Source organism: Maylandia zebra, linkage group LG15, assembly GCF_041146795.1.
Source record: "Maylandia zebra isolate NMK-2024a linkage group LG15, Mzebra_GT3a, whole genome shotgun sequence".
NCBI lineage: Eukaryota > Metazoa > Chordata > Actinopteri > Cichliformes > Cichlidae > Maylandia > Maylandia zebra.
The window spans coordinates 16,779,846-16,800,941 of record NC_135181.1 but is presented as its reverse complement, the minus strand read 5'-3'; the positions used below and the strand labels follow the sequence as shown (position 1 = coordinate 16,800,941).

Genomic DNA, 21,096 nt, shown 5'->3' with positions numbered 1-21,096 from the left:
GCTCAGCAAGGCTGAGAGTGGGGAGGTGACAATAGTCATTTTCCTCAATGGGAAAGGCAGACTCAGACACTCCATGTGCATTCTAGGCTATGAAATGAAATGAAAACAGCAGTAGAAGCAAGTGAGTGCATGGCTTTCAGGTGAGCGGTGTGGTACCAGGCATCCAGCAAATGAAAGAGCAGAGCACTGATTGCTTAGAGAGCCAGTATACTCCATCAGAAATACTTCATAGGTGTTCAAACAGTCTCTACTGCCACATATTTCCAAAGACAAAATTGGATGGGAGAGTACAATCTCTGAAACTTATGTTGCAACATTCATGGCCGTCGCATACACGGCCAGCTGTATGAAGGTGAGAAAGTTGGCAGAGTGTAAACTTTCTAAAGCCCCTGTTTCAGCCTTTATATGAATTTAGGGGGCTTTTTGCATAACGCAGTGCATCATCATGAATGTTTCCAGAAAAGACTTCTCAAAATGAAAAACTTGAAAAGGAAAACTAGCCAGTGGGCAGCAATGATTGTTTTGCAACAACCGAGACATTGAGCATTTTCAACATGGACATCTTGTCATGTTGAAGACACCTAAAAGTCACCACTTCACATTTTGGGTGGCTTGTAGCAAATATTCTCTTCTTTAGCTGGCTCGGGGCATCAGAGGATGTGTACATAGGGGATAGACTCAAGGGAAAACGTTCACAGAGCACCAATGGTGTGAGCCGGTGTGTACCCGGACGCCCACCCCCAGACACAAAGAACCACCAACGCACCGACACCTGAGGGAGTCCGCCACTGGCAGGGGAAGTGGTGGTGGGTGGAGATAGGCCTCCAAACCTTGGAGGGCCTGAGATGTCCCCAGAGAGGTGGCGTCTGATACCCAACCTGACATATAGACACAGACATACAGGCACACACAGACACAAACATTCATTCCCACCCTCATGCTCTCATATGCACTTACTCCACACTCAACCAACGTGGAGACAGACATAAAGAGACGCTGTACACACGATCACACTCCCCAAGCGTACTCTACAAACCGGGTCTAGGTACCCTTGCCCCTGGAGGGGGGAACTGCACCCAGACCCAGGTGGTGTTACCCTTTTCCCTGCGGTGGGGGGAGGCAGACCGCCCCGACTCCGCAGCAGCAGGGAGGCCCCACACTCCAGACCGCAGTCGGACGGCCAACTCCTCCTCCTAGCCCCCCCGCTCCAGCAGGCCGCAGAGAACGGGGGTGAGAGAAGACTCCAAACCTCCCTCCACCCGCTCATTGTAGTGTTGATGCATGTGTGTTCTAAGGTGCATTTAAAACCCAGGAGGGCATGGAGCTACCTGCCAGAGAGCAGCAGGTAAGCGCATGGTCCCTCCTGCTAGCCCTCAATGTCTACGTGTATTTAAAATTGAGAGGTGGGCAACGACGCCAGGGGTGAGGTGTACACCCTGATGGTACTTTGGACTCCGTGTATCGTGCCCACCCCCAAGATCCTATATGTATGTGTAATGAGAGTGTGAGTAATGTGAATGTCTAAGTTGTGGGATAAAATTGAGGCAGAGGCAGCCAGAAGGGGACAGAGGGGGGGGGGGGGGGGGGGGGGGGGGGGGGGGTAGCCTCCTCTGCACCCTGGTGACATACCCCTACTCCATGATGTGAACTTTTAGAAAGCAGAAATACTTTCAAACAGTTTAGTAGCCATATGCTTACCAGTGAGTCCTGTAATGAGTGCAATTTTTAACCTTCAGCATTAAAAAGGACTACAAGGATCTAGTGTCCTCCAGTTAAGAGTACTCAGAGGACAATTTCATATAATTTTAGGGACATATGGAAGGTAATGATTTGATCTGATGACAATTTAATGAACCCTGTGGAGAATAGCAAGAGAAAGTCAAAGTTAAAAAAATATAACGGGCGCATCTAACAATTAATTATTACAACATCATTATATACTACTGCTGCATGTGAATGAAAGTAACATTTGCAGCACACTGCAAAGTTTTTGAACTCTGGCATATCTAGATGAAATATAAACAGTATGCATAATTGTGCCAGCTTTGCTCATTTTAGCACTTGTTTTTTGCTAGCGTTTTCTTTGCTCCCCTCAGGGCTCAGTGAAATAATGCACTGTGAACTGACAGGCAAGTCACTGAATAGCAGTGGCAACTTCTCTTTGTCTCTGTTTTTCCTCATATGTTATCCCATCACAACTCGCTGTCCATCTGTTAGCTGTTCCCCTGTCCCTCTGTGACTTTTCTTCTCACTACCTGTTCTTTGTATGGCTGTGTCTTTCTCCGCTTCTGCCCCCGCGGTGATACTTTTAATTAACTCATCGACCTTGTCAACATTTACTGCTCAAAGGGACAGACAAAGAGAGGGAGCAAAGGAGGGAAGACGGGAACAGATTACTAATTCCATCAAATGCATTGAGAGAGACAGAAAGTGTGGGAACGCAAAGGGGGAAACATCAACAGGGCTTTAGGACACATAGCAATCAGATCTCTGTAAGTGGGAGTGGTTTACATCTGATACCCAATGTCCAAAAAAAGAAAGAAAGAAATCACAAAGGAATGATGGGTTTGCTTAATTTAACCTCTACATATTACCTAACAATTTTCCAAATACTCAGTGCAGTGTTGTTTTACAAATGAAGGTGATTTTCTTTTATTCCCGGCATTCACGGAAAGTTCCATAAACAAATAGAATCTAAATGAAACTAGTTTCTAACTCTTGAAAATATCAAGTCTGACATCATTTGCAGTTTACTTTATCAATACACGCGGCAGAATTTTCTTTATTTAAATGGCCAGAAACAAACATAGTGCATTTACAAAGTAATTACACACAAGTTTAATTTTTTTCAAACTAATTTACCGCAAACCATAAGTAGAAATGTCCACTTTGTGACAATACAAAAGGTGATTTTGCAAAAAGCGAATGTATTTCTTACTTCCTGCCTTCTGCACACTCTACCCAGGCAGCAACCTTGCTAAAATCAAACCGAGTATTTACAAGTGAGAGAAGATCTCTGAAGCAGAGTGTTTTGTACACATTGGAACAATGTCCTGGCACCACTCACAATTTCATGAGTAAAAACAGCTCAAAGTAAATGCAAAGTCTTGAACAAGTGAGAGCAAAATAACTGGTAGGTGGAATCCTGGAGTCACATCAAGCAAATGTGTTGATTTCTTTCATCTGCATTCTTTTATCTCTTTATTATCACAAAATTTAGAAACATCATGTTTCAAATTGATGCTGAAAAGCGAGTTTGTGAATTAAATAAGCATTCAGAATATTCAAGCTGTACTATTATAATCCAATATTACCAGATTGTTCAGAAAACCCTTCAGTTGATCCAAAATGCTGCAGCAAGATAATATTTCCCAGATGGTGGTGTCTCTCTTTGGCTTCCGGTTAAATCAAGAATTGAATTAAAATCATTCTCCTCACATTTTCGGGGTGGCTGTAGCTCAGGTGGTAGAGCAGGTCATCTACTAATCAGAAAGTTGGTGGTTTGATCCCTGGCTGCTCCAGTCTGCATGCCAAATATCCTTGTGCGAGATACTAACCCCAAGTTGCTCTCCAATGCTTCCATCTGAGTGTGAATGTGTTTGAATGTTAGACAGAAAGCGCTTAAGCACAGAAAAAAGTGCTTGAATGAATGGGTGATGTATAATGTTGTATAAAGCGCTTTAAGTGCTCAAGTAGAGTAAAAGTGCTATATAAGAACCATCCCATTTACTGTAGAAAGTCCGCTCATATCTTCCTCAATCAGGCCTCCTCATATCTTAAAGAGCCAGTAGTACTATATTATCTTAATAGAGCATTTTGTGGTTCATATTGTATTTAAAAGCAGAATGGGAGGCTGAGCCTTCGGCTATCAGGCCCCTCTCCTGTGGAGCTAGCTCCCGGTTTGAATTTGGTAGACAGACTTAAGATTAGACTTTAAACTTTGGCCTTTTGATAAAGCTTAAACTTTTGGCTTTATCACATGACCCTCAGCATCCCTTGGTTATGCTGATATAGGTCCAGGCTGCTGCAGGACTTGTGATGTACTGAGCACTTCATCTCCACTCACCTCAATTTATTCTTTGTGTGTTTACATGGCACTGTTGTGTCTTCTCTCTCCCACATGGACTTTTTCGTCTTGTCTCCCCCTGTTCTCCTTTCTTCATTTCGCTTCACCCCCCCCCCCCCCCCAAACATGTCACAGCACGTGGTTGCTTCTATCTGAATCTGCTTCTGCTGGAGGTTTCTTCCTGATAAAAGGCAGTTTTTCCTTCCCACCATCACCCAATGCTTGATCATAGATTTATTTGTCTGGTTGATGTGATTTCCACTGTTACACTAGGTTTTTTTCTTTCCACTATAAAGCACCTAGAGATAACAGTTGTGATTTGAATCTACAAATTTTACAAAAAATAAAATAAAAATAATGAAGACAGCGAGAAAGAGAAACATCAAGCATCCTCAAAAAGTTCCCATAGCATGGATGCTCACTTTTTCTCTTGTACTCAGACATGACTGTTAGCATGTTTTATCTCTGTATATTACCACCTTATGGTTTGCACACACTCCGTTGCATATGTCTAAAACAATGGCTGGTCTGTTTACTTAGTTTTCCTTTTGTGTGTGTGTGTGTGTGTGTGTGTGTGTGTGTGTGTGTGTGTGTGTGTGGGAGATAGAAAAACATGACCTCTGTACATATGTGTTCATGTGTTTCCATACTTGTTTTCCTCCTCTGCAATAACTTTCTTCCTTCCCAGCTGTCGTTGCCTCATCTCATGCAGCATAGCCTGGATCTCCTCCTTCATCTCGCTCAGGCTTTTTTCTGGAGTTCCACCTCTCCGTGAAAGAGACTGATTCAACTCAGCAGCCTTTGATTCGAGGTCTGGAGACAAAGACACAACGTGAAAGTAGTCTGAATCTAGAACACGGCAGGTGGACAGACTCAATTCATGCAGTCACAGTTTTACAAGCATTTCAGATTCACTGAAATTTCCTCAGGGTTAATAATGAACTTTTATATTTTAAATATATAGGTATTATCAAGTTCGGATGTTTTTATTTTAGTCACCTTAACAGTTCTGCTTAGCTTCGCTAACAAACCTTTCAGCAACCAAGAGCAGAAAAACTTCAAAACAAGCTTTGAAACACACCACTGACACGTAATCATCTTATGAAATCAGTTTATACACTGGCCAGCAATTCCTGTAATGACATATTCACTTTATATTTTAGAGCAGTTTTATTTTTTACTCTCTCCTGGGAAAATAATCTGGGTATTTTCAGTTGTTAGATGATCAAATTTAGTTTAAAAACAACATTAACACACCAGAGCTTGGTGCATGAAAGGGAGAGTCTAATCTATTTATCAGAGCTAAAGATTTCTCTGTCAGTTCTTTGTGGATTTGTCACCATGATCAGCTTCTTTGACAATTTTCAGTAGTTAGTCTGTTATATACAAGACAAACAGCCAAGAGGGTCAATCTCCTTTTAGTGTATAGGCAATATACAGCCCAACTGTGTAAGCAAAATAACTCCATAAAGATGGATAAAAACATGAAAAAAAATGTCCTATTTAGTAGGGCTGTTCGATATAATGATATATATCGGATGACGATATAAAAACATCTATCGTTTCATTTTACACTATAGTTTGTTTCATGGTGTCGCAAAATAAACTGTTTACGGCAATATTTTTTCATTGTTTTGATGGTCACTGTAGTGGCTATATTCATTTCTTAAAGTTCTCTCTTTCTCTTATATTTTATATAACCACACTACGGACAGACAAGCGCCTGTTTTTATGCGTTGTCGTTAGCAACAACGACGGTAACAGCATCGCGTTTTCGCTTGTTTATGTTCCACATAAACCTTTCACAATAAAGCTCAAGATTAGTGATGTGCGATACCACTGATTTCCTTTCTGATCCGATACCAAGTAACATTCAGGGTGGTATCGACAATACTGATACTTTGTACAAAAACGTATTTTATTTATTGTATCTCAAATTATAGCATCATTATGATTACAGGACATCAGATTACTTCTTCTTATCACTTAATAATGCAGAGTTCATCATATAGAAATAAAAAAAACCTGAAGTTGTGCTATTTGAACACCTTGCCTGCCTGCAGCACTAAAGGACTCTGTGAGAGACGTCTGTCTTGCCCTAGCAGCACCTGTCCCTCTCCTCCTCTTCAGTCTCAACATACGCTCGTCATATTCTGTGATATGATTTACTCTGAGGTGTTTGACAAGGTTAGTGATGTTGCCACAACCATACATGCCAACCCTCCCGATTTTTCCGGGAGAATACCGAATTTCAGTGCCCCTCCCAAAAATCTCCCGGAGCCACCATTCTCCCGAATTTCTCCCGATTTTCCACCCGGACAACAAAATTGAAAAACCATATCGCAGAATCCAATTCCAGTTTCCAACAATGGTGACAGCTACTTGGTTTTAATATTACTCTTATTTCTCTTTCTTGGTCGCAAAAAAACTTTTAACATATTTTCAGGTGAGAATGTAGTTCAAATATCGTCTTCAAACCCCCGCGGTCTTTCGCTACTCGGGTTAAACATGATATATAAGTCACTTAAGATAACTTAAAAATGTTATTGTTTGGCTTTTTCAGTGTTTTATTTGTTCGTGAGTAAATCGGTTTGGCTGAGATTAAAGTTATTAGATTCGATTAATTTAAATTTAACTTTATTAATCCCTCGGGAGGGTTCCTCTGGGGTTTTCATACAGCTGAATAAACGTCAAAAAGAAAATGATTAAACAGAAGTGTGAGACGGTCGAGTGTTTACGCCAGCGCCCGGTTATATTTTAGATAGCAAGGAGCAGACGGCAGAGTTTCACTCCACCGAGGGAACTCATGACGTACTACCCGGCTTTCTTTAGACCACGAAGGCCGGGTCCTCAGGTGGAAGCGGCCTCTGAATTTGGACACCCCCGCTGTTTCCGGGTCGGCCAAACATTTAACGTATTTTATCCGATAAATAAACACTGTAAAATGTATTCCCCCCCAACAGCCCTAGTATGGCCATAACACCTCACTCTTGGAGCACTTTTTTGCCACATGTATCGCAAACCACGTCTCAGCTGTTTGTGGAGGTAAAATAAGTCCTCACATGACTCCAATTAGGCTCAGCCATTGTTGTGCGTGTGCACGCCAAGGGGCGCGAGACATTTATACAGCCGTATTTCGCACATGACTATGAAAGGCGGAAGAGGAAGTAGTTCCTTTGAATGTAGACAATCCGAATGATATTACTAAAATATCGATATTTTAATGTGAGAATCGATTCTAGACCATAAATGATTGGTATCGGAGGAATCGATATTTCAGGATCGATCCGCACATCACTACTCAAGATCCTGTTGAGACTTTTCAAAATAAACGTAATCACGTGAAAGAGCAGGTTATTTGCAGATGAGAAGTAAAAAAAGAGCGGCCGGGTGCTAAAAAATAAACCTTAGACTCAAACGTTAGGACAGGCTTTTCCCCGCAGCACGCCGTGTAATAAATACTCACAAAGAAAACGGCAGCCGTTACAACTTATGTCTAAAAATGTGTAGTTTCATGCATCGGTTAAAACACTCGACTCCAGCTACATGACGCGCAGCTGGAAACACTTCCTGCAAGTCGAGCTTCCCGAGATTCACAGAATTTACAGAAAATGTTGCATTTTTGTGATTTATATCGTTATTGGGACGATAGAATTCTTATATCGGGATATGAGATTTGGGTCATATCGCACAGCCCTACTATTTAGTGCAAAGAAGTAAAACTACATTCTGAAAATGTTCACACCACGCAAACTGTTAATTTACAAAACGGATAGTGGACACTCTAACATTCAGCAAATGATTCAGCACAAATTTCATGGCAATCCATTAGCTGCTGAGAAATTTCAGCCATCACTAAAGTAGTGGACAGAAACTGCACAAAATACTAAATTCATCATCCACAGATTGAATTTTCTAAACCTGTATGACTTTAATCTAATGATGGAAACACTGTGTTTTCAAGTATTATCTTGCCTGTTCAGTCCACAGCATTATTATAAGGTAGAATTATCAGAGGGACAACTCAGACTGAGCAGTTTGGAGATAATGTTAGAGAGGCATGGCTGAGATGGTTTGGACATGTGCAGAGGAGGGATAGTGGATGTATTGGACAAAGGTTGCTGAATGCTGTGCTGCCAGGCCAGAGGAAAAGAGGACGACCACATAGGAGTGAAGGAGGACATGCAGAGGACTGGTGTGACAGAAGTGGATGCTAGGGACAGTTTGAGAAGTGCACACAGAAATCCTCTTCATATATACAGAGATGTACCACAGCCAAACAGATGAACACGCCAAACCTGATGGACATTCTGTCTTTGGCAAAGTCTGACAGTAAGACACAAATGCACACGCTAAAGCTCTATTCAAAGCAAAGGAGTTTATGTCTGCCCCTCTTTAATTAAATTACAGCTAGTGAAATCTCAAACTAATCAATAATTAAAATACAGTAAAAAAAAGAGACTCTATGGCTATTCAAACTGCTGCAACCCTAATGAGAAGTGTGTCTGTGTATTTGCTTATGCAAAACGAAAACAGAAGAGGGAAAAACTGAATGTGTGTTTGTGTGGTTTGTGTGTCTGCTGTAATGCTGCAATCCTTTCTCATTTGAAATGTAAACACAATATGATTAAAGTAAGTTCAAAGTTAAACGGAGTATGTGAGTGTTTGGAAGGTGTTTGTGTACGGGTGGGCCTGAGTGTATGTGTGCGCAGTTGTGGCAATGCAGCATTTCCGCTCATTTAAAATGTAAACATGCCGTGATTAGAGCCAAGACAGAAGTAAAGCCATCATGCTAATGAACAGCTGTACTGCATGTGTGTATGTGTGCGCATGTTGCATTTGTGTGTGCGTATGTCTATGAGTTTGTAAGTGTGTGTCACAGCCATATAATTACATAGTAGGATTTAAAAGCCAATTAAACACTTAAAACGTGGATGGAATCATATTATGCTATCTAGTAAACACAGGCACGCACACAGAGAAAAGTGTGTACAGTATTATTATGTGTGTGCATGTGTGTGGCTGTGCATGCGCAGCTGTATGAATGTGTGTGTACATTGGCATCAGTGTTTGTGTATCTGGTGTGTGTGTGTGTGTGTGTGTGTGTGTGTGTGTGTGTGCATGCGCACGCGTTTGTGATAGCCACTAATTAAGTCTCTAATTGCTGCTCTCAATCATCCAGTGAGCTGCGACACAGTCTCTCTTTTCCTCTCTCAGAAACAAACACGTGCGCGCACACAACCATAATCACACAATGATTAGGCAGAGGGCCAGAGAGCTGGGAGCAACAACAAGAAGAGGACAGTTTCATCACAGCCAGCCAGAATGGGTTGGTTTAGTAACTTTCTTTTCATCACACAAGCCATAAAATTTTCATAGTGGAAATCAAAATATTTCATTATTTGACTACACAGTTTTAGAAAGAGCACACTTGTTTGTTGTTCCCACCTAATATCAGCAAAGGGGAGGAAGAGCCACTTATAAATAGATTTATTTGTGCTAAGCCTAAGTAGAATTCAATTAGAGTTGCTCAGGATAAAGTGACTAAAACTAGAGCCACACACGCACATATATAACTATTTTATATATATAACCATTTTCACCAACAAGAATATTATTTTTTTTTAAAGCTTTGACTGTCTAACTGGAGCAGTTATTGAAAGGGAAAACACAGAGAACAACACATTAGACAACAGGGAGCGACTGTGGAAACAGGTGACAAACCAAGCTGCACTCAAGATCCACTTATTCGCTCGCTATGGAGCTTTTATCAGCAGATAAAGTTTAGGTGGTTACCATGGAGCTGCAGTGTTTTTAGTTTTTCTGTTAAAGGGTTGTGTCTTTTGTCCATACTAAAACACCTTTTTCCAGCCAGCATGAATACAAGTAATAAAAAAAAAACTCAGAATAGGGGGAAAAAAACACTTTTGTGACAGCAAAGTTTATCTAAAAATGAGAGTTCAAAAACAAGTGAGTGGAGACTGTTTGAAATCGGCAGCTTTTTCTAATGCCAAAGATGCAGTGGGTTAAAAAAATATCTTGGTGATGGCACACTGCATTGAATTGTGTCACTGATGTTTACTTTGTTAAATGTGAAAAAAGGGGAGTAGCTTTTCTTTCTTCACAGTTCATCCTACACTGGACCTGAGTCCACCCGCTGTCGGCAACAACCTGTTTAACCTAGTGCCCACATAGCCAGTTCACTGCTGGCTGGTCCTTGTAAACAGAGGCTTTACAAATAGGCTGATTTTCCCACAGCCAGAGCCATGTGCCAGGGATAACCACATCAGGGATATAATCTCAGTGACATACACAACCAAGAGTACAAACGATTGTTCGAAACTGTTCATTTAGGATAGTTCAAAGTCTTTATAGGGATAACTTGCACATAAACTAACTTCATTATTCGAAACTTTGTCCATTTTATTTAGATTCCACCACTGCAACACACTACCAGAGAAAAAGTGTAGTAGTCCACTTTAAGGCTAATATTGAAACAACAGGGACTAAATGTGGTGTCAGCTGTAATAGTAGGTAAAGAAGAGCATGAAGGGTTCTAGTACAACCAAAGTGTCGAGCAAAAAAGCACTTTTGGCTAAACAAAAGCTCAAAAGCTACACGTTCAATTCTCGTCCACTCCCACACGGAAGACTGCTAATGGCTTGGAATCCCTAAACAAAGCAGTGAAACCTCTTTTATACTTGAGTTATCATCTGTTGTGTTTATTTTGTGTTGAGTCAAAGAAGAAAACTAATCACAAGCTGGTCACGAAGCCACTGTTGACAGAGCTGAAGGAGGAGATGCAGCAGCTGCACCAGCAAAAAAAAAAAAAAAAAGGAGACTGGAGCTGAATTGAGTGACCTGCTAGTTACATATGCAGAGTATATATTTGTGTGTGAGTGTGTGTGGGCGCATGTGTGCGTAAGACAGAGCCAAAGAAAGAAGCAATCTGCCTGAAGTCGTCACTGCTGGAGGAAACCATCTGGAAAAAACTGCAAAGTCCTGAGAGACTCTTTTACACCAGCATCCCGCTTTTGGACAGTACTTATCCCTAAATCTGTGGCTACATGGATAATATATGATTCGTGGTTAAACAAAGACACCACATGAAGAACTCAAACAAACAAACAAATAATAGTGAAGAAATACCTTTAAGTTGTGAAAATATTTTGGTTCAAATTAATTGAAAATTAATTTAAAGGTGCTGTAAGCCAATATTATTCTATTAACAGTGAATCAAAGCAGCAGGGTTGTTTGAATTCTTAAACCTACAAAGATTTCCTTCTGAGCTACAAGCTTGTTGTTCTAATTTTCTGAAATGCAACGTTACCGTTCTGATTCACCGCTCTCTTGCCTCTTATCAAGACACAGCAAAAATTCTTTATTGTTTTATTATTTATTGTTTTTTCCTTTAAACGCCACTCTGCAGTACATACTTAGCACCACAGCAACGAGCTGGTGAACAGGAGCTGAACATTTACCATGAAAAAATATATTTTAAAAAAGGCCAATGTGGAAAAAAATCTTTAAAAAATTTTTTTGAAGCATGAATCTGTGTATGCATGAGCAATGCTGCTCAAGCTACCATTTGTGATTGAACAAGTACAGTACTTTTTCCTCCAAGCTTCTACCATGACCTGGATGACTGAGAACCCACAATAAGTACAGTATTGTGCAAAGATGTTGATCCGTTCTTCTCGGGAGGAAGAGTAACTTCTTAAAGTGTTCCTGATCAACAGTTTTCCAGGCTTTCTAAAGGTCTTACAAAATGTCTATTTGGATATTGGCTGCTTTTCACTTATTTTCAGTCCTTTTCTTGTAGCAGACAATTTTCAGAAGAATGTTTTTTTCTTCCTTTCTTGTATGTTAAGGCCATAAACACTGAACTATGAATCACTCAAGTGTAAAAAACAACTAGTTTGAAATTGTATCGTTAGGCAATGCTTGGCAGTCCGAGATATGCCAAGCAAACAAGAGATAATCCAAAGAAGAAGTGGCAGACTACAGCAGATTAACAGCATGTAAGAGATTCATCTGGCCCCTCAGTTTATCCATGTACTGTTCAATAAAGCCTCATCAGAAACCATCTCAGTGGAAGAAGCAATTTTTAAGTAAGAGGTGTGCATTATTGCACAAGAAGCAGACATTGCAACAAGGCATTGTCAAAATGTATAAAGAGATGTATACATGGAGTCAAGAAGCAGGTACAACAGTGAGTGCCTACAGCCATCTATAAAACATAGTGGAGGATCTATCATTGTTTGGGGCTACATTTCAAACAGTGGTGTTGGGTAACTTGTCAAAACTGGGTATTATGAACAATTGTGAACACAGAACAATGCCATCAGATTTTGATCCATCGGGAAATTCCATTTGGAAAAAGCGTCTGATTTAAAACTGCTTCGTTTTTCAGCATAACCATGATCCCAAGCACACTGCTAGGGCAATAAATGACCCCGGACCTCAGCATTTTTTAAACAAAGAAGAGCTTTGAATGTCCTTCAAGAAGCCTGGAGAACTATTCCTGAGGACTAAAAGCAATTCTAACCTGGCTAAGAGAGTTCAGGCTGTGCTGAAGAATAAAGGTGCTCATACCAAATATCGATTTTGTAGTGCATTAAGCTTGTTGGAATGGTACAAACTGTTTTTACCTTGTACAGTTTATTTCACTATAATTATGTGGTCACATTTCAATAAATAACTGCACATATTTCCCATTTTCCTAGTAAAAGAAAGGCTGGCTCAAGATTTTTGTGTAGCACTGTAGTTCATGTGCACATGAGCTAGATTGTGCTTTAGAAGCCTCTTTTGCCACATGATGCTACTCTTCAAGGTAATGGAAGAGTTGCTTGCCAACTACCTACAAAACGAACAAAGCCAACTGAGTTGTTGCACCCAATTATCTTGGTAGGTGCTCTCTTTATCACTGTGGTTAGCGATGCTGCAGCCTGCTGGATCTGTCTTTATTGGTCAGGCAACACTTTACTCCGGCAGCTGGCACAGAGCACTGGCAGCTGGCCCATCAGCGACTGTGTTTGAGCTACGTTTTCCATTAGTGATCTTACAAGGGGGTACTAAGATGTTTTGTTTGTCTCACTTTGAAAATGTCACACTTTCAAAGAATAATGATCGAATAGAACGAATACAAGCTGTTTACTCCGAGTAAATGCTGAAATGAGTCTTGGTTGTAACGACACTGCTCTTATCACAGTAATTATTTTATGTGCAATTCAACTTCAGTGTCATTCTGAAGATGCTGCATCTTTATTTAAATGGAGTTTTTAATGTGTTCTGTCATGATAATTATTCATTTCATTACGTTTTCATACTCTTCTGTCCCACTCTCCCGAAATGTAATAACCCAAATTTCCCATTGGGATCTGTTACGTGTAATATTCTCTAATTTAATGAAATGTGCTCTAATGACAGATGAAACTAGGGAGACAATAGACAGATAAATCCTGAAATCCCAGTTGGCAGGATATAGAGGAAGCTAATAGGGGAGAGGTGCTTCTCATTTCTGCTACCTTTAGCTCCGAGCAGTGTGTCCCTGATGAACTGCTCCAGGTCCTCGGCTCGTTTATGAATCCTGTCAGCATCATCCTCAACCTGCTCTCCATCAGCAGACACCTTAGTGGCCTGTACACAAAGACATATACGTTATAAAATAATGAACAACTGCTGAATAAGTGAACGTATCGACTTCTATGGAGCGGAAAAAAGAAGGATGAGATCTTCAACGTAAAGGGCGATGAAAGCAATACATAAGCACTATTGATAATACTGTGCAAACAAATATAAGGATAAATGAATTACTGACATGAAATGAAAACAAAATATCAGACATTAACATGTTCACAAAGGACCAGGAAAACAAGAGACGGATGAATTTTTGACAGACATGAAAACAGTTCCATATACACTCAATGTACATGTACACGCACACACTGACAAAAAGAAAGTGTAGGTAATTACTGTTGTGATTTGACAAGACCATGCTATATCATTTTAGGTGGTTTGTGTGAGAGTATGTGTGTATGTGCGATGGGGTGTGGGGTGTGGGGGATAGTATTGCTGTCAACAAATGTCAAGGCCTCAGCCCCTAAAAGGCTGCAGCTTGACAGCACGAATGTGAGTGTTATTTTTCTCCATTTGGTATTTTTAGGTCCCCTCCACTCAAAAAGTGTTTTTTTCCTTCTGTGTTGGTAAACTACTCTTACAGATAACTTTGACTCTCAAAATGGTAAAAAATGAGCGCGTATTAGACAAAGAGTTTGTAGAATACTTCATTATTTATGTGGTATATAAAACTTTAGAGTGTTAACTTTTCATCTTAATTACTTTTATGCATGGACTGATTCTCAAACAGGTAGCGCAGCCCTGAACTTTTATTCTGTGGCATCACAGAATAATAGATGGAATAAACTAGACTCGATTTATATATCACTCTATGGGCTTTCACACACATTCAAAGAGCACTTTAATCTGTGCGCTTAAGACCTGTATCTACCCCGCATTCACACCAAGTTTAGAATCACCAATTAATCTATCTTTGGAAAGTGGGAGGAAGCTGGAGTACCTGAAGAAAACCTACGCAGGCTCAGGGAGAACATGAGTAGGTGTCAGGTGTCCTCCGTCCTGCAAAACCCTCAACTAAACCAAACTGTCTGAAACAGACTGTTTCCAGCTGTATATTCCATGTGAGATATGAAAACTTTGGAACTCTCTGGAGTTCATGTGTGACAACCACTTTATTTTATTAATATCCAACCACTTAGCTACTCATCCGCGCCCAGCTGAGCGATATAGCTGGCCAAAAGAAGCAACACAGAGCTCCAGAGGGTGGGAAAGCTATTCATGACATCAGGTTTGCTTTGAAAAACAAACCATCAAAGTGAAACTGCCATGATAAAGTCCTTAAAATGCCCTTTAAGACATTTTTGACCAACTGGTACAAGTTATTCTGCACTTCATCTTCATTATTTTTGCATAGTATACACAACTAAAAAGAAACATGCATGTAAAAATATAGGATTTAAAAGTTGTGTAAAAATCTGCTTTAAAAATTAGTAAAATGCTCAAAATATGCTTCTCTGACCCTCAATAATACTGGTATATGTTAGCATTTAAAATCTAGATTATCTCAACAAAGAATGGAACAAAAGGCAATCGACATCCAAAGAAGAGCTTTGAATCTCATTCAAGAAGCCTGGAGAACTATTTCTGAAAGAAAGTTCAAGAAAGCTTGCGTAAGAGAAGACTTTTAGAATTGTACAAACTCGATTTTTACCTTACATCCTTTATCTGTATTTATGATTGCATGTTTCAGTGGATAGCAGCACTTAATTCCCAGTGTCTCAGTACTATATATCTATATTTTGACATCCCAGACAGCAAAAACTGTTACACACAATGCTTTAAACTATGATCTCAGTGCCTGTCACAATGTGTATTTGCTCTCCGGCTGCACACAAAGAAAGAGTGAAACAAGGATAAAGACAGGACGAAGGCAGACAACGATGGAGACAAAATTTGAGTCAAAAGAAAAACTCAAAGGTTTTTACCCTGCTGTGTAGCTGGTCCATCTCTGTAACCAGCGATCCCAGGTTGGAGTCAGCCAGTTGCAGTAATCTCTCTGGAGCTTTCTGAGGCGACAACATGTGCTGCCAGAGAGAAACAGAGAGATGAAGGAATTATGGAGAGAAATGTCTGACACATTTTGGCCCTGGGCTAGGCTTTTGAACTGTCTGGCTTTGTGCCGTAGAGCTAAAAAGAAAAGAATAAACAAGTGCGTGCAAAAGGCAAGGAAGACATAAATAATTCAATTGTAAACACATCTGATAAACATATTTAAATTGTCTCAAAGTGCAGTGTGTATTAGCAATATAAATGTGGCAACTTTATGGAATTGTAATTAAGCGCTTGGAAAATTTTGAAAAACTCACTAAGGAGTGTTAATGCAGGATAATCCTTTACCTACAGAACATCTTAAGTGAGCTAAAGTGAGTGTCTCAATGTACGACCATATATTTGATTACACAGCACATTAAAATGCTTTCTACTTGGTTTATTTTTTACAATAAACCAAGTAGTAGTTATAGTACATATTTTCTTTTGTAAAACCTTTGAAGCACAAAACGTTTCCATTCAGTCATCTAGCCATCTTTGCATCCTTCTATACTGCTTGTCCAACTTAGTAGGCTATTTATGCCGCCTATTAGTTTAAAAAGTGTAAAAAAGTGGGGTACGCCCTGGACATGTCACCAGTCTATCACAGGGCTGAAACACAAAAGTACATATTTCCCTGTGGTGTGTGTAGGACTCACTGTGACTTGATAATTGTACCAGTGGTCTTTAGACCTCAGGGGGAAGTAATGAGCCCACTAGAGACTGACACATCATAGTGAGGCCAAAAAAAATGTTTCACTAGAAAAAGAAGGCAGCATTTGAATGGTTCACAAACAGAAGCAGTCGAAGTATCATAACATGTCATGCACATGTTAATCAGTAGATTCATTAGATAAGTTTACCATGTTGTAGTAGTGTTAGAATGCACAATGAGTATCAGTATGCCCTACATAGAGCATTCAAGTAACGCCTCATAAAAAGTAGTATGCAACCAATGGTCACAACCATTGGTAACATTAGATACCAGCATCTGCTGTTCTAATAAAAATTGTAAAAGAGTAAAAAGAGAAATGCATCATAACAAAAGGAATAACAGGCTAAGGAGGACAGCGAAGCAAAGTAAGTTACAATAATCAAGTCGGGCGGAATTTAAAGGGAGTATTAAAAGTCTCAAATTACTGGGTGTAAGACAAGGCACCGATTAAAATGTTCCTTAGATGAAAGAAACAAGATTTGGATCTTAGAGCCTCACAAAACAAAACAAAACAAAAAACGATGCAAAGGTTCTCAGTAGAATATTTGATATTGTTGGCAGGGGGGCTGGTGTAATGACCGACCTCACTGGAGAAAATTCCATGTCCTAACACAAGAATCTCAGTTTTTCCAGAATTCAAATGGAGGAAATTTGAAGGCATCGAATTGAGGGACGCCACATATAGGTGGTCAAAGTAAGTCAAAGTAATGAAACCACTTGTAGTTATGACATGGGTTAAATAAAAGTAAATTCCAACTACTCTCACACATTTTTTTTTCTTACCTTGAGCTCCTCTGTCATGTTCTCAAATCGGTACAACACCTTATAAGGTGGTGGAAGGGGTGTCGTCAAAGTGACCTCATTGATGATGCTTAACAGGCGGTCCATATCGCTGATCAACAAACCAGAGCACTCATCATCGCAGGCTGGAGAAACAAGTAAAGACACACAGTCAGATGTAAGGCAGTGAGTCATGAGGGCGACTAAAACCACAAACAGTCATTATGGGTTTGTGTCTGTGTGTGAGCTGACATGTTAACTTTTCGAGAAAGTTTGAGTTTTGAGTGCATTTTTACAACTGAATGTGTGTTTATATGGGCGAGCTCAGAAACACATCAATAAGGGACTGTGGTGACTGCTTGTGTTTTTCTGTTTAAGTGGCTCTGGCATCAGAAAGACAGGGCTGGTGATGCATGAAATTCAGTGCGCAGGGGCAAAAGTGCCTACTACAAGTACACACTGCAGGCTAAAAACACACAAACAGACACCCACACACACACACAAATATGCACGGCGCACACCAGGGAATTCACTAAGACACACACACATTCTCCTATATCGCGTGTGTATGAATTTCTTTGCCTTCTGCAGCCTGAGGCTGATTTATTACACAAATTAAAATTTCTGACAAGGGAAATCAAAGAAAAATTAAATAAAATAAAAACAGTTTCTACTCTATCAATCTCTGACAAAACAGCAAAACACAAATAAATCCATGCGTTCATGCAGTTTAATGCATACACACAAACCCACACATATATGCGCACACAGTGTACTGTGTGCAGACTACATTGTGTATGTGGGAGTAAATAGCTGCTTGTCAAATCAAAGCTATTCAAGAAGCTCACTGATGAAGGATTGCATTCACTAACTTCAGCACTGAGGGAAAACATTTTGTACTACAGAGATGGAGCTTGTAAGCAGTATGTTGAAGTCTGCTGATAGTGGATTTTAATAATGACACACAATATTATCCTACATGTGTGAGTCACTATACAACGGCAGTTGTTTTATCATTGCAATCATTTCCAGTGTGCCATTGAAATGATATATGTATTTACACCAAGCAAGTGTAATATTATTGTGTAAATGTTTTCTATTGAAGTGTGATAATAAAATAGTAAACTTCTATTGATATAGTAAATTATATGAGATTATAAGAGTTGTAAGGGTTACAAATGTAATGCAGTTTATGTAGTAGGTAGGTTTTGTAGGTGTCAAAACACCACTGAATTTAAAGGTGTGGCACTAAGCAAGTTCACAGAAACAACAGCGCAAATGTCCCCACCTGTGTCTTTAAAAAAACAAAAACTTTATATACACAGACAGAAGAAAAAAGATGGAGATTGAAGTTTGATTATAACATGAAAGTTATACTAATCACCAAATTTATGGCCAAAATAAGCAATTTTCTAATGACTTTACAGTCAAGTATTTTTAAGTTTGAAAAGTATTATTTCAGGGTGGGACTAAAACCAAAATGAATCTGTATATCCCTCAGTTTCCCTCATGTGATGTCTGGATCCATAAAAACAGGACAGTGATGGTCAAAATGTTCCACCCACCAACGGTTTCCATCTTCTGAATACTCAGTGATCAATATATTGTGTTCCCAATTATTTTGCATCAGACTGATAAGTCCAAAGTCAGTTTGTCTAAATTAAAGTTACAACACTTAAAATATTTGTCAATTTTTGACAATGGGAAAATTAATTGAATTATTTCATTTAATAGGGAAGCCCATTGCAGTCACATTGTAATTCAGTTTAATCTAATTTAGAAATAAGCTATATCCTGACTTATTACATAGCTATAATGCTATCCACCTGTTAAGATCAAGCACTAGCGATTCTGTTGGTCAGGCTTTGAACGTCATGTAGTGATATGGATCTTGGTTTTAAAGTTTATATAAAATGCCCAGCAAGTTTCTTTTCCATTATTAAGCAGATATAGTCTTTAGTTATAACTGTACACCATGATACTGTATAGTTTATTCTCAATTTTCTTCCTGAATTTCTTCTTCTTTGGGTGCGTTTACTAATGTACCCATTACAAAATCTATTGACATTAAGGGGCAATTCTTAGCAAACAGCATTATACAACAAATTTAGGAGCTGCATGCATGTCACTACTTCTGACTCCAAAAGTGCTCAGTGGCATTGGACAGAATGGGAGAAAGGCCAGATAACAGAAGGAATGCAGAGTGCAATCACTCTTCAACAAGTGAACAGCAGTGTGATCACTCCATTCTCTGTAAACCATCAGGACTTGGGATTATAGCCTGGACGTAGAGTCGAGCGGTTTGGTGTCAGGAAGCATTGCGGCACACGCACTGCCAATTTATGAACACACGCTTTGTGTCTGAACACAAAGACCTGAGCAAGCAATTTCCTCACTGACCTGACAGCAGCAATTTCACATCAACCTCTGTCTTACTACCCTTTCTTCTGTGCTCTCACTTGCACACATAGACTTCCTTCTAGACATGCTAATGGCACCAAATTGGCCCTGCCATTATGGTCATATTAAGTTTAAATTAGCTCCAAATGACATTGAAATTATTTTCTAAATGACTTGAATCTGACTTCTGCCACAATCTCCTGTCTCCCATGGCAACTGGAGAAAGGAGCTCTGACTGTTCATTTGCATTTCATTGCCAAAATAAAGTAAAAATCACAACATCAGGTGACAATGAAGGGAGGTGAGCCACCAGAGGGAAGGGAACAGAAGAACAGAGAAGAAAGAGACAGAGAGCATGTCTGTGGGGTTCATGAAGCATGACACCCCATGCTGTTACGCTGGGTTACTTCCACCACTGGTGGTAACTTTCACTGCAGATTAATCTTTATAATAAAATCTCTCAACTTCCATTTAAAGGTAAGTGCATAAAAAATTTCAGCCACATTATTTCTTCATTTTTTCATGTTTTACACTAGACCACTCTGAAAAAAAAACACAGTAAAAGATGAAGGGAAAAAAATGAAATGATGAAGAAAACAAAAGAATGAGTAACCAAAAGCTGTGCGTTAGTCTTACAGATGATCCCAGATGGTCCACACACATGCCTATCCATGCACTGGTCACACGTCATCCCAGATGCCCCAACCCTGCAACGGCATTGGCCCGTGACAGGGTCACATGGTCCGGGCAACGCACCCCACAAGGAACACTTACACTCCTCACAGTGGCCACCTGGTATCCTTGGATTACCATGGTAACCAGTGGCACACCTAAACAGGGGGGATCACATAGAGAGAGAGAGGATTCAAATCTAACCAAATTTTAACATATGTTAACCACACACTGTAAAGAGATATCACAAATTATTTCACCAGCAAAATACTCACAGTGGGATCCCAAGGTCTGAGATGTTTTCATGTAAACCTCAAGTGCATGTCATTACAGCAGAATTTAGGCATAACACATACGAGGATATTCTAAATATTCAAATCAGTGCAAACAACTGGCAATGCATTTCCAGGTTTGGCTGGTATGAAGTTGAAGTTTGGCTCTTTGGGGATGGGCATGGGGCAACTGCCACTACCACTTCTTTCCATATAATGTCTCTCTTAAAACTATCACGGGTCGACTAAGACTTTTGGATTCCACTTTACATCAACTCGTATTCCCTGTATTGGTCTTTGCATTTAAATATCCATGCAGTCCACATTAAAAGCCGATGATTTCCAAACTTCTATGCTTGTTCATTTCTTTGTATGTGTCTGACCTCTCACAGTGTTTGCCCTCATATCCTTCAGGACAGGCGGTGCAGCGGTAGTCATCAAACCCCTCTGCTACACAGGTGGGACTGAAACTGGATATGAAAAGAGATTTTTCACAGACATTACAAAAGAAATGTTAAAACATT

General features: G+C 39.8%; 1 protein-coding gene across 9 annotated transcripts in view; it reads right to left on the bottom strand.

The window, feature by feature from the left end:
- lama2 (laminin, alpha 2) overlaps positions 1–21,096 on the bottom strand; it is a 251,165-nt gene that overhangs the window by 43,692 nt on the left and 186,377 nt on the right. For 6 of the 9 annotated variants that reach the window (XM_076874014.1, XM_076874016.1, XM_004550514.4 and 3 more), the window contains 6 exons: positions 20,956–21,042; positions 20,265–20,458; positions 17,232–17,374; positions 15,631–15,729; positions 13,594–13,705; positions 4,717–4,879 (listed from right to left, as the gene is read on the bottom strand). In XM_076874014.1, coding sequence (XP_076730129.1) covers positions 4,717–4,879; positions 13,594–13,705; positions 15,631–15,729; positions 17,232–17,374; positions 20,265–20,458; positions 20,956–21,042 — 798 coding nt within the window. The remainder of the gene's footprint in view (positions 1–4,716; positions 4,880–13,593; positions 13,706–15,630; positions 15,730–17,231; positions 17,375–20,264; positions 20,459–20,955; positions 21,043–21,096) is intronic. The other 3 variants (XM_076874017.1, XM_076874019.1, XM_012919023.4) reach the window with 1 other exon arrangement.